We start from the raw sequence: 14,249 nt of genomic DNA on the forward strand, positions 1-14,249 counted from the left end.
TACGAAAGAATTTGAGAAAAAATCTTAAGAACATAGATTGCTCTTATTGTTCTTTGTTACCGTAGAATACTATCATTTCCGATCCGGTGTTTATTCTGCATCATTTTGTCCAACAATCATACTTTAAATTATATCTTACGAATACTAAAATGGAACCAATATGGTAATCGTTTTAGTTAATGATTCTTTTAATACTCTTGTGAATACTAAAATGGAACCAATATGGTCATATGATGCGACGAATCCAAATTAACACTACTTCTCTATCTTATGTTTTTTATTAAACCGGGTTTTTTAATCACACATCAAACATCAAACATTGATCCATTGCTATTTAACAATGTTTAATGGAAACTAATATTATAGTCATACGTCACACAAAAATACAAATAAATACATCAAAATCTACAAAACCCCAAATTCATTTTCATCTAATCTTCTTCCTCATCAGTGACGAATTTACCAGTTCCAGGATTCAAGGCAGCAATGAAGAAGAAAGCAACATTAAACAACACAAGTGGTTCAATGTCACTTATTGGGATTCCAGTCTCAATGTTTAGTTGTGCTAGAGCTCCCTTTCCTGTGATAATCTCTCCTATCAATGAAAAAGCAATACCTAATTGTGCCAACCTTCCTACAAAGAGCTCGTTCGCCTTTGTGAACCCGAATAGAGGACCTATTTCATCAAGTATAAAGTCAGAAAACCACAAAGATTGTTTTAAATAAAAGTATCTAATAATACACAATGGTCAAATAACTGTTGTCTTGTCCTAGGTCACAGTTGTATGACCATTGTAATAATAGTTGTTGAATATAAAACACGATATCAATTTACTAAAATATGTGAATATACCTCCTTCTTTAAGACCCAATGCTCCTCGGACTCCTTTTCCGGGAGGAATGACGGCCTTGTCAAGTCCGGTGGTGGGCTCATCAACAAACCGACCACGGTCACCTAAAGCTCCGATGGCTCCAAGGAGAGTGAAGAGGATGAAGAAGAGAAGAAGTGGCTCAGCTTCATAAATTGGAATTCCGGTTTCCAAATTAAGTTGTTGTAGGATTCCCTTTCCGGTTATTCCTTCTCCCAATAAAGATGCCTACAAATTACAAAACTCGTACAAAATATTATACTAGTATATGTTGAGAGTTATTTGACTTGTTTAAATGATTGAAACTTATTTCCCATATGTTTATCAACCCAAAAACTATCAAGGACACGTGAATTAGTGTAAAAACAAAAAGAAGTTACACATCATCCCTTTGTATTATAAAGTCAAAAATACTATTATATTTGAATAAGTGTTCCGAATAGATGTTTTTCGTCTTCAAAGAAAAGGTTATGGAGAGTATACTTACAGCAAAACCAATCATAGCGACTCGGCCAACAAAGAGCTCATTTTGCTTTGTGAATCCAATGCCTCCGGATGTGCCGAAAATACCATCTTCGACCTTCGGCTTTGAGACTACGGCCTAAACATTTTTAAAAAAAAAATCATCAAAAAAGGGGAAAAGAAAGTCGGACAACAAAACATAAATATAAAAAATATAGATTGGAATTATAGGCATTGTTCATGTCGTTAACATGAGCATGACAACTAGTTGGATGTGTAATAATAATACAGCCTAACCTTAACCACTCTATTTTAAAGATTTGTGGCATTATACCATAATTGAAGTTTCAAAACTAATAAACAAGTTTTACAATAGTACAACATGCATAAAACTAAAACCAACCTTCTTGACAGGAGCTTTTGCCTTGGATTTAAAGAGGGCAACCGGGCTTGTAAACTTTGTGGCCGGAGACAAGTTTGGAAGGTTGCGTGGGAGTAAGTGGTAGGAGAAAGGCTTAGGTTTAAGTGATTGAAGCAATGGTTGGCCGGAAAGTATGGTGTTAGATGTCAACAACATTGCTTGAGCCATTTCTATTAATGATCGATTTCCTAGCTCTCTTCTCTTCAAAATAAAAGTTGAAGAAGAGTTTTAATTTCTTCTTGAAAAATTGTGTTGTTTTAATGTTAGTTTTGTTGCAAGGGAAAGAGATGTGTGTAGGAGAATGTGTTTAATGAAGAGATGAGGATAGGGTATGGTCACTTGTTAAAGGGCGACTAGGAGACCACGTTTCTCCGTATCTAGTATTTACACTTTGCTCCCTTGACTTTTTTTGTTTTTCCTTTTTCCATCCCTCTGGTTTTCTGTTTTGTTATCGGTGATGGGAGGTGTAGAATAATCGGAGTAGAAATACTTGTGATTTATTGGTATCATGTGGACCATTTCGTATTTTCTCTTTTGTATAATAATAGTACGGTTTGTCGTTGTCATATTAGTTAAGTATTTTTTTTGAAAAAAAATGGTAGTTTTGTCGTTGTCTTATATATAAGTTACGTATTTTCTAGAAAAAAAAATTGTATGTGTTTTTCGTGTGGCCAATCGAACAACCCATTTTTAGTTTTTGTTGTAAGGGATTAAGCAATTTGACTGTAAACTAACAAGACATAGAACAACTAGAGTTTCGTATTATTATCAAATGAGAAGTACAAGATACAATGAAAGAGAAAAACATTGACAAGCTAATTAGGATTTTCTAGCTAATGGGTCAACATAAAACCCAATACAAAATAAAGTACAAAATCTTATTAGACTACATCCCTCTCAAACTCACAATGCAACAACAATAAACATTAAGAGTTTGTCAGACAGAAAATGAAATTGAGGAGCAGTCAATGGCTTCATAAGAATATCAACAATCTGCAAAGTGGAAGGAACATAAGAAAGGGAAATAGTGCTCGTCTGGAGATGACGTCGTGTGAAATGACAATCGATCTCAATGTGTTTTGTGTGCTTATGAAACACTGAATTCTTGGCAGTCATTAGCGCACTCTCGTTGCCATAATACAAAGAGGTAGGCTAAGAGATGTGAACGCCCATATCTGCAAGAAGCCATCTCAACCAAACAAGCTCACAAGTTGCGATAGCCATGACTTGATACTCAAATTCTGTAGAAGATCGAGTGACAACATCGTGTTTCTTACTATTCCATGATATCAATGAATCTCTAAGAAAAACACAATACCTGGTAGTGGACTTATGATCATAAACATCATTATTCCAATTAGCATCACTAAAAACACACAACTTAAGAGGTGATGTAGATGGAAACACAATTGTGCGAAACTAAGTACCACGAAGATATCTCAAAATAAGAAGAACAACTCCCCAATGGACAGTAGAAGGGGCAGTGACAAACTGGCTAATCACATGAACTGCATGAGCAATATTTAGTCTAGTGACAGTCAGGTAAACCGAACTCCCTACAATGGTACGATAAAAGCTTGGATCTGACAAGGGAACACCATCACTTGGAGAATACTTTGCATTACTCTCTATATGCATATCAACTGTCCAATTATCTGTGAGTCGTGCACGTTCAAACAAATCTGAAATGTACTTCATTTGAGATAAAAGATAACCATTTGAAGACCGAGCAACTTCAATCCCCAAGAAATAATATAGCAAACCCAAGTCTTTCATAGCAAAAAAGGTGAGCCAAATAACGCTTTAAAGACTCTATACTATCATGATTACCACCAATAATAATCATGTCATCCACATATAAGGAAATAATAATCCAACCTCCACTCATACATCAAAAAAATAGAGTCGAGTCATGGTTATTTGGTTGAAAACCAAACAAAGTAATCACCGTAGAAAATTTCTCAAAGCAAGCACGAGGGGCTTGTTTGAGTATAGCGCTTTTCGAAGTTGACAAACTTCACCCGTTTAGCCATTAATGTTTTTTTATGTCTTTGTTGAATCCTTATATTATAATTTTATATATAAGTTAGTGAAAAGTGAAGTCAAAAGACTATAATACCTTTATAAAACTCTAGTTTGAGTATTTAATTTTTACACCAAAAGGTCTCCTTAGTTGAGGTAAAACTTATTTTTGGTTAACAAGTATGACGAGGATAGGGGTATGAACGTAAGGTCTCTTGTAGAAGGACAAATAATAGGAGCCACGTTGCATTGTAATTCTTATTTACACTTTGCTCCCCTGCATTTTGTTACTTTCTCATGTTGCAACCTTTTTGTTTTCTGTTTTTGTTATCGATGATGGAAGGTCTACAATGATAGGAGATTTGTCTTTTATAGTATCATGTCGACCTTATGGTCTTTCCTTTTTGGTATAATAGCAAGGTTTGTCATTATCGTATAAGTTAACTATTTTCCAGAAAAAAATTGTGTATGTGTGACCTTCGTGTGGCCAAGCGAGCAACCCCCTCTTTTAGTTTGTGATTAGGTCTTTTTTTATTATGTATTTTTTGTATATGATAATATCTTTTAAGAAGTAAAATCTATTCAATGGAAAGAAATATGTTATTGTCATTTGAAAACAAACAAAATAAAGTAAACAAGACTTATTAGTTATCGGTTCACAAGTTGTCACTTGTGTTGAGTAGTCTATTTTATGAGGATAAAAGTGTAATCTATTGTTTGCAATGCCCGTTCAAGTTTATGAGTTATAGGGGCCTAAACTAAAACTTGAAAAAAATGTTGCTTAATTCTCTAGTTAACAAAATATTTGACAAACGAATTATGTGGACATTAGTAAGATTAGTTTAAAAGAATTAATTATGTTATTAACTAATAGACAGTAATAAAGATAACTAACACCCCATATAAAAAATAATTTTTTTTATATGGTCCTGATTTTTAACCATCTTATAGTCTATAAAATAACACCAAATAAATAGAAATTATTAAAAAGATAGTAATTCTAAACTTTATTTAACTTTTTGTTATATATTCATTACATGAAATAAAATAACTTGTCTTCAATTTATAAAAAAAATAATAGGCAAACAAATAATAAATACATAAAAGTTGTCAGAAGAGCTTTAACTTTTTCAGAATTCATTTTTCCGTGTCTATGTTTAGAGTCTATTCTTATCTTCATTTGTGAGAGTCTCAGAAAAAGAAAAAAAAATAGTCACGTACAAGTTCAACGAAGAGGAGATTAAGATGTGCACGAAGGTCGATGGTCGGAGATGGTGAGCAGTTCGGCAGGGGGTGGAGACTACATGGAGGTAAGCAGCAAGGCGGAGAATAGAGAGAGCATGCATAGAGGTTTCTGGTTTGGTTTACAAACGGAAGTAAGCACTTTGTCTTCGAGGATATCTTGTTGTGGTAGGGATAATTTCTCATGATTTTGTATTTTTTTTCCGGTGATAGGGATATCTACTGACGAGTTTTTGTATTTTTTAGGAAGATTCAAGGAATAAATTTTATATTTGATTTTCGAAGAGCTTAATATCTAATTTTTTTAGTAAAATTGGTCTTGAACTCTTGATTGTTTCCGTAATTTATGGTTTTTTGTTATTTATTGATTTAATTCCTAATATATTTGATTTTCTTGGATACATGTATTTCAAAACCTCAGGGGCCATGAGATTGGTCCTTCTATTTCCATGTATAAATGGTATTAATAAGGCAAAAAAACGGGGTGGCCATACCCCCTGGCCCCCATAGAGGTTCCGCCACTGAGTTAGGCTTTACGATGTCATGAAGTTTTTGTCGATGGCATGCTGACGTGGATTAGTTTGCAGGTGGCAAACACCACCCCTTGACTAGGTTTTTTTTTTTTTTTTTTTTTTTTTTTTTTGTCATTGACAAATCTCAATGTTGAACTTTCACCGATGACAAATTGAGATTGTTTGGAGGTTTGGTTTTCATTCTAAATATTGATTGGTCATTGCCAATTTTATTTTATTTATTTATTTCAAAAGTAAATATATCACCACATCCCACTTATAGGCAAATTGTAGCAAAATTAGTAAAATCCTATGTAACACCTATATATCATACTTTTACCATTAACAAAACAACCACGATACCCTTTAGCATGAAATAGGCATACACATTAGATAACTATTAAAAATGTTATAGTTTGGACATTTAATGTTTTTTTTTTGTCTTTGATGAATCCTTATATTTATAATTTTATATATAAGGACTACTATAAGAACCGATCATTTATAGTTTAATAATAATAATAATAATAATAATAATAATAATTTTATGTTTTTGTTTTTATTTGTTTAACATTTGTTTATAGTTTCAAACTTAATACTATTTCTTTACTTTTTACAATTATAAATCAATATCAATATATATTTAAAACAAAACCAATTATGTAACAATATTCACATTTTACTTGTGTAACATATTTTTTTCCTTTAAAATGTATTGATATTGATCTATAACGGTTAAATATTACAAATCATTAAATTTTATATGCCTGACTATATGTTTGGATAATAAAAATAAAATTATTAAACAATAAATTTATCAGAATTAATATATGACCTAAATTGATTTATTTTTATACAAGATCGATCAAAAAATGTAAAATAAGATTTTATTTTATTACTATTATTTTTTTTCAAAGCGTCCAACCCAAGGGATTACCATCAGGAAGGTATATAAAGCAATAAGGCTGGCTCCTTCATTCTCCCATTGCGTGTTCCAACTTCCCAATCAAAACCTTGAATGGAAACGAACAAGCGAAATGAGAAAACAACTGGGTTTAATGAAATCACCATGGAAACCCTACGTGATAGGGCTGTTACAATGAGGGATTGTCTCGCAAGGAGTCAGATAATCACCGACAGCATGACCTCCATTCTCGGCTCCTTCGATCTCCGCCTCTCCGCCCTCGAAACCGCCATGCGCCCGACCCAGGTTTTACATTTATCACTCTTCATCTTCCTTAATTCAATCTCTTCTCTGTTGAATGCATTTTGAAATTCACCATGGTTTCATTTGTGTGCAGGTGAAAACGCATTCAATGAGGAAGGCACATGAGAACATTGATAAGACATTGAAGTTCGCCGATGCAATTTTGATCCAGTTTGAGCTTACTAAACAGGTTGCTTTCCGTATTTCCTCGATATATGATCTATCATGTCGCTTTACTCTTTCCGATTTCGAAAATCCCCCCAAAAAATGTCTATATTCTGAATGTGTAGGCGGAGGCTGTGATTCTGAAAGGTCCACAAGAAGATTTGCAGAGTTATCTAGAAGCAGTTGGTCAGTTGAAAACCATCGTTCGATTTTTTAGTACAAATAAAAACCTCAAGACCAGTATCGGAGTGATTACACATGCCACAACCTTGCTTCAAAAAGCTTCAATGATGCTTGAGGACGAATTCCGCCAGCTATTATCGTCATACAGGTCTCAATTTTACAAAATTTCGTTATTCAGCTCATGTAACTTCTAATTCTTCCCTAATAATCTTGCTCAAATTCCGCCATTGTTACAGTAAACCTGTGGAACCTGATCGTCTTTTAGACTGCCTACCTGCTTCTCTTCGACCAACACCACCAACTGCTCATGGTGAAGGTGTCAGGAAAAACCCTGCAGATCACCATAAAGATTTAGAAAATGTTGTTTATCGCCCTCCCACTCTCATTCCACCTAAAGTTACACCATTGCTGCATGATCTAGCTCAACAAATGCATCAAGCTGGCCATCAACAGCAAGTATTTATGATTTACAGGTGAGATCTTTTTTCTTTCCATTTTATATATGCCTTTCTCATGAATCCCCATTCTGATATCAGCAAAAACAGTTCATAATATGACTGTTTATCTATCTTCAGGGAAGCACGATCTGCATGTATGGAAAGCAGCCTTAGAAAACTTGGAGTAGAAAAGCTCCATAAAGACGATGTTCAAAGGATGCAGTGGGAGGTTCTAGAGGCTAAAATAGGAAATTGGATTCATTTCGTGAGAATTGCTGTAAGATTTTACAAAACAACCATATATGACATCATATTGATATGATATATATCTAACATTTATTGTAACTAAAACAGGTAAAACTACTATTTGCTGCAGAAAGGAAAGTATCTGATGAAGTTTTTGAAGGAATGAAATCTTTCATGGATCAATGTTTTGCAGAAGCAACTTCAACCAGTGTCTCTTTACTTTTAAGTTTTGGGGAAGCCATAGCCAAAAGCAAAAGGTCACCTGAAAAGTTATTTGTTCTTCTTGACATGTATGAGATAATGAAAGAAGTTCAACCAGAGGTACTAACTATTAACATATATACATAACTTTTCATTTTTCATTTATTTTATTATTTCATACCATTATTTTTACAATCAATTACACCTTTTGACAGTTTAATACCCTTTATGAAAGTATATCTGGAGCTGAAATGAGAGAATCTGTTTCTGCTTTAACAAAACGTTTAGCTGAAACAGCTCAAGAAACTTTTGTTGATTTTGAAGAAGCTGTTGATAAAGATGCCACCAAAACTGCTGTTCTTGATGGAACTGTTCATCCTTTGACTAGTTATGTTATTAATTATGTCAAATTCTTATTTGAGTAAGTCCACTAATATTTCTCTTTTCTAAAAAAAAAAAAAAAAAATCATTTTCTATTTCTTGCAATTTTGTAGTATGATCTGTTTATGATGCAGTTATCAGTCAACATTGAAGCTACTATTTCTAGAGTTTGAGCAAATTGATCCAGATGCACAGCTGGCAAAAATAACAACAAGAATAATGCAAGCTTTACAAAATAATTTGGATGGAAAATCTAAGCAGTATAAAGATCAAGCTTTGACTCAAATATTTATGATGAATAATATTCATTATATTGTTAGATCTGTACGAAGGTATAATTATAATTTGACCTTTTTTTTCTTTTTAATAATCTTTCGAGTTAAATGTAAATCAATTTTGAATGCTATAATTGATTTTCAAAGTATATAGGTCTAATAAGGAAAAGACTAAATTACATTTTTGGCCCCCGAATATAGCTGATTTTTGTAATTTTGGTCTCGAAAAGTTTCCTCTTACAATTTTGGTCCTTATTAGAGGTTTTTGAAATGTTTTTGGTCCTTGTACATAGTAAAATGACATTTTTTGCAATTTTCCTTCTAAAAATAGTCGTTTTACTTGGAACATGGAACAAAAACTATACAAAAACCTTAAATAAGGACCAAAACTGCAAAAGAAAACTTACCCTAAGAAAAAAAAAAACGAAAGTACAATGCTACAAAATAAATCAAAGTATAATGCCCTAATAAGAATTTATAAGAAAAAAAAAGTGAAAGTACAATAAAAAAAACGAAAGTGGATTTTATATTATAATAAACAAATAAATGAACGTATGTTGCTATTTCTTGCATTTAGGTCAGAAGCAAAGGAAATGTTAGGCGATGATTGGGTACAAATCCACCGAAGAGTCGTACAACAACATGCAAACCAATACAAGAGAATTTGTTGGTCTAAGGTTTCTTAAACTTTTATAAATAGAAAAATAAAAATAAATTTTGTTTTTTTTAATTAAAGTACGATGCTAATTATTATTACTTTTTGCAGATATTACAGTGTCTGACAGTACAAGTGGCAGGCAATGATGGGACAAGCACCGCGGGTGTTTCAAGGGCAACAGTAAAAGAAAGATTCAAAACTTTTAATAATCAATTTGAGGAATTGCATCAAAGGCAATCTCAATGGAGTGTTCCCGATAGTGAGTTACGCGAGTCTTTGAGACTCGCGGTTGCTGAAGTCCTTTTGCCGGCTTATAGATCTTTTAAAAAAAGATTCGGGTATTTCTTGTTTTTTTTTTGGTTAAAAAGTTGACTTGTGTATAACTCACCCTAAAAGCTTTTTGGGTCTTGAAAGTCAACTTTTTTTTTTGACCAAAATCGTTAAAAGGGTAATATAGTCATTTTTTACTTGAAAACATGAACTAAAACTTTACAAAAACCTTAAACAACCAACACTGCAATAGGAAACTGTTTAAGACCAAAATTTGCAAAAACCAGTTAAACTTGCGGACCACCCACCCTGGTGGGTGGTCCTAGGGTTTAGCTAGCTGTTTTTTTTGCAAAAATTTGGTCTTAAACAGTTTCCTATTACAGTTTTGGTTGTTATTTGTGGTTTTTGTAAAGTTTTGGTCCATGTTTTTAAGTAAAAAATGACTATGTTACCCTTTAAATGATTTTTGGGACCAAATCGTTACAAAATCATCAAATAGGATTAAAATTGCAAGCAAAAACTTTTTGGTACCAAAATGGCAAAATAAACATTTTTGTAATTTACACTAAAATAAATAATTAGTTAAAAAAGAAAATTATATTTTGATTTGGACAATAAGCACTAAAACCGCCCAAAAAGGTTATGGCGGTTAATTTTGAGATCATTTTAGTAACCTATTGTGGACAAAAGGCAAAGTTTTATACCCTTTTTTAGCATTAAACTTTTTAAAAAAAAAAAATAAATAATTTTGGAGATGGGTGGTTTTTTATTTTGTGTAATTATGTAAATTTTGTGTTGTTACTAATTACGCAGGCCTATGATTGAGGGTGGTAAAAATCCGTCAAAATACATAAAGTTAACGCCGGAGGATATTGAGCGAATGTTGGCTGAATTTTTCGAAGGAAAAACATTGCATGATCAAAAACGTTAGAACTTAGGATGTTTTTTATATTGTTGAAAATGAAGTTATTATATTCTTTTAGTTATTAAATGAAATGAATAAAAAGGTTGATGGTGCATTACTATCCCATTTATATCTTGTATATTTATCATCATTTTGATCATTACAAATTTAATTACTATATATCTACTAGACTCATATATAAAGGACATTGATATTATAAGTCTTATCTTTTTTTTAAAACATTATTCAAAGAATAGTAAAATGGCAATTTATTAGGGCAAAATGACTTAGAAGGATAACTACTTATCCGTGTTCACATATTGACAAATTCTTTTTTTTGTATATAATAAAGCAACTAACTTGTTTTAACTGTTTAAATTACACAAATATTACCGGCTAATACATGCTTTAACCGGTAACTCAAGGGGAAAATGTCTTACGAGGGTAACTACCTCTTATCCGTGTTCATATATTGACAACTTTTTCTTTTTTGTACATAAGAAAGCAACTAACTTGTTTTAACTGTGTAACATCCCAAAAATCATGATCGAAAATTTTGTTTTTAATTTAATACTAAAACCATAATTGTCAAACCATTAATTTAATACTCCGGCATTAGGCCCCGCCTGGCATCGAACCCCGCTCGGTATACATATTTGTCTCTCTTAGGCCCCGTCTGTCTCCGGGCCCCGCCCACTAAACACATACAATCATATAACATGCTAACACATAAAGAAACATACTCTGCTAATAATGAGATACGGAACTTCGTCCGTACTCAGCTAGTTCTAATCAGTGCTTCAGCAGTGCAAGGTGAGTCTCCTCAGTGTGTGAATGGGTCTAAGGCCACAATGCCAGCCCATATAGTTTATGAGTAGGAAGACCCGGGGGTTAGCCCTAGGCATTGTATGCTAGTATGTTATTCCAGACCAAGCTCCGATGTCGGGCGGGTACCCGAGGAATGTTTGCATGTTAGATTATACTTGTTGTCTGTGTGATACTTGTATGTGCCTTGTAGGGAGGTGAGTGTGGACGAGGTCCCATATCTCGTCACTAGTTGAGTACGGACGAGGTTCCGTATCTCATTATTAGCAAAGTATGTTTCTTAGGATAGGGATACAGTAGAGTATGTTTCTTTATGTGTTAGCATGTTATATGATTGTATGTGTTTAGTGGGCGGGACCTGGAGACAGATGGGGCCTAAGAGAGACAGATCTGTATACCGAGCGGGGCTCGATGCCAGGCAGGGCTTAATGCCGGGCGGGGCCCAATGCCGGAGTATTAAATTAATGGTTTGACAATTATGGTTTTAGTATTAAACTAAAAACAAAATTTTCGGTCATGATTTTTGGTATGTTACACAGTTAAAACAAGTTAGTTGCTTTCTTACGAACAAAAAAGAAAAAGTTGCCAATATGTGAACACGGATAAGAGGTAGTTACCCTCGCAAGTCATTTTCCCCTTGAGTTACCGGTTAAAGCAGGTATTAGCCGGTAATATTGGTGTAATTTAAACAGTCAAAACAAGTTAATTGTTTTATTATGTACAAAAAAGAAGAAGTTGCCAATATGTGAACACAGATAAGAAGTAGTTACCCTCCTAAGTCAATTTCCCATTTATTAATCTATTTAAGTCCCAAAATTTGTCTTTTGCTCATGCAAATATCGTTTATCTATATAGTGGGGCCCGCATCTTCACTCCCCAAATTTCTTTTTTGTCACTCCGTTTTTTCACCACCTCAGCTTTCCATCGTATTTGTCACACTTCTTTGGAAATGAATTGTCATGCTATATATTTTAAACAACTTAATTTATATAAAACCTAAAACTTTCATTTATTTAAAAAACAAAACACACATAATACATAATATAAAACATATTAATAACAAAGAAAAGATAAAAGTTATAAATTATATATATATTAATTTTGGCTTTCACCACCAAAACAAAAGCACCTTCTGTCATGGTGTAATGAGTCGATTGTCATATTATTGGATTTTTCTTTGTTGACTTCATGTTTCTTGGCAAATACCCAATAATTTTCAAGATTTTTATTTATGAGCGTTATCTCCATCCTTAAACCTTGTATATCGTCGAAATTTGACCCGACACTTTTATCTTTTCTTTTCTCTTTATCTCTTCCCATTAGGCGAGGATGTGGTGTAAACTCAACCGATTTGTCATCAATGTTGAGGTTGAATCTGATATAACCATCCGACGATGGGTAAGAGGTATCAGATGTTTTGGTTCTTCTGGAACCATCTGAAAGAAGAGTTACGCAGATAGGCCACGATCTAAGTTGGAGTTTCAGGTTAGGGACATGATTATGCTGAAGGTATTACCCTTGAAGGGTGTTATACGCTTTAGGAAGTGAGGCAAGTTGGTCCCCCCAATTTATTCGGCCTTTTATAGTGGTGGTCAGGGTAGGCAAGGTGGCCTACCGGTTGGATCTACTTGAGGAGCTTAGTCAAATACATATCACCTTCCATGTTTCTCAGTTTTGAAAATTCTTGGTTGATGATACAGCGGTGGTACCATTAGACGACATTCAGGTCAATGAGCGTCTGAATTATGTGGAGAGACCGGTGGCTATTTTGGATAGGAAGAAGAAGACCTTACGCAATAACGTGGTACCTATAGTCAAAGTTCAGTAACAACATCAGAAGGGTTCCAAGTGGACTTGGGAGCCCAAGTCGGAGATGCGCGAGCACTACCCAGATCTATTTGCAACGGAGAATTTCGGGGACAAAATCTAGTTCAAGTGGAGGAGAATTGTAACACCCAATTTTCGAGTATGTTTCTCTCAAAACTTTTATTATTCAAGTTTTTAGATTTGGTGGTCGCGTCGTGGTAAATGAGATCCCATGACGTGGCTATGGCCAGAAGGTACGCGAAGGTTAAGTGGACGTCGCGACATGGCAGCCATTTAATGACAAACCCTAATTTCTGGGGTTTACATCCCTATTTAAGGGGTGTGAAGGATATGGTTTGCATACCCACAACCTCCATCACCTCCCTTCCTCCCTCCTTGAAACCCTAGCTTCCATTATTGAAGTTCTTGAGTTTTGTGGTGATTTTTTGTGTTTTGAAGAAGAAGAAGGTGATACTTGGGTATTGATTCAGCAAACAACTTTCCTCATTATATTTGTGTACCTGTTTTGGACCATTATAAGTGTCTAAGCTCAATCTTTATGCATTAAACTTCTAGATGTAGGCTTTCATGCTAGTAGTTTCATGATTGGGAAAGTTTAGATGAATATATCTCATAAAGTTATCAACTTTATGAATTATTGAGGTTATTTTGGGGGTTTGGTGTTGTAGATCTAGAGAGTTTATTGAGTTTTGGTTACTTCTATGAGATTTGAACCACATTTTACACCATGTTGATCAAGTTTTAGTTCAAGACATGCATTGGAGATGTATGTGTATAAAGCAACGATTTTTATGATGTTTTGGGTGTATGAATGCATTCTAGAAAGTATGGATTGATGACTTGAGGGAGTAAGAGCTTAATGTAATAAGTTGGTCTGGGCGATTCCCAATACATAGAGATTGGCCTCCATGTCGCGGCGTTATGCAGTTTCGTGACTATTTTGTCATGAGGTTGCCACAACGTGGCAATGATTGGTCTCGACGTGGCAGCCATCTGAGTTGACTTTTGATTGTTGACCGTTGACTTTTACTAAGTTTGACTTTAGGTCAAATTAAGGGCTTTGGGCTGTAGTTTGAGTCATGGTCCCTGTTTGTTGTATATGTGACCTATAGTACCGGTTTTTAGATCTTTGATCAGTGTTA

At 34.0% G+C, this 14,249-nt stretch overlaps 2 protein-coding genes across 2 annotated transcripts; one reads left to right on the forward strand and one right to left on the reverse strand.

The window, feature by feature from the left end:
- Positions 1-308: 308 nt before the first annotated feature.
- Positions 309-2,049, reverse strand: NPQ4 (Chlorophyll A-B binding family protein). The gene is made up of 4 exons (XM_079006201.1): positions 1,735-2,049; positions 1,357-1,470; positions 854-1,097; positions 309-676 (listed from the first exon to the last, which is right to left on the reverse strand). Exons 1-4 carry the CDS (start codon positions 1,918-1,920, stop codon positions 432-434), a joined length of 789 nt encoding a protein of 262 aa, XP_078862327.1. The 5' UTR covers positions 1,921-2,049; the 3' UTR covers positions 309-431.
- Positions 2,050-6,476: 4,427 nt separating this feature from the next.
- LOC145057960 (exocyst complex component EXO70A1-like) lies at positions 6,477-10,563 on the forward strand. The gene is made up of 11 exons (XM_079005873.1): positions 6,477-6,738; positions 6,830-6,925; positions 7,026-7,231; positions 7,320-7,556; positions 7,659-7,797; positions 7,875-8,087; positions 8,183-8,388; positions 8,483-8,680; positions 9,201-9,300; positions 9,390-9,619; positions 10,365-10,563. Exons 1-11 carry the CDS (start codon positions 6,547-6,549, stop codon positions 10,480-10,482), a joined length of 1,935 nt encoding a protein of 644 aa, XP_078861999.1. The 5' UTR covers positions 6,477-6,546; the 3' UTR covers positions 10,483-10,563.
- Positions 10,564-14,249: the final 3,686 nt, after the last annotated feature.

The sequence above is a fragment of the Lactuca serriola genome, chromosome 6 (genome assembly GCF_051521515.1).
Source record: "Lactuca serriola cultivar US96UC23 chromosome 6, Lser_US96UC23_V15, whole genome shotgun sequence".
NCBI classification, from domain to species: domain Eukaryota; kingdom Viridiplantae; phylum Streptophyta; class Magnoliopsida; order Asterales; family Asteraceae; genus Lactuca; species Lactuca serriola.

What these genes read in the sequence shown, in the direction of transcription:
- LOC145057960 (XM_079005873.1), top strand. Translation starts at nt 6,547, where the DNA reads ATGGAAACGAACAAGCGAAATGAGAAAACAACTGGGTTTAATGAAATC. An exon ending in CAGCTATTATCGTCATACAG is followed by an intron (nt 7,232 to 7,319) that starts GTCTCAATTTTA and finishes CCATTGTTACAG; the next exon opens with TAAACCTGTGGAACCTGATC. An exon ending in TGAAAGAAGTTCAACCAGAG is followed by an intron (nt 8,088 to 8,182) that starts GTACTAACTATT and finishes ACCTTTTGACAG; the next exon opens with TTTAATACCCTTTATGAAAG.
- NPQ4 (XM_079006201.1), bottom strand. Translation starts at nt 1,920, where the DNA reads ATGGCTCAAGCAATGTTGTTGACATCTAACACCATACTTTCCGGCCAA. An exon ending in TCGCTATGATTGGTTTTGCT is followed by an intron (nt 1,098 to 1,356) that starts GTAAGTATACTC and finishes TGTAATTTGTAG; the next exon opens with GCATCTTTATTGGGAGAAGG. An exon ending in ATTGGGTCTTAAAGAAGGAG is followed by an intron (nt 677 to 853) that starts GTATATTCACAT and finishes TTGATGAAATAG; the next exon opens with GTCCTCTATTCGGGTTCACA.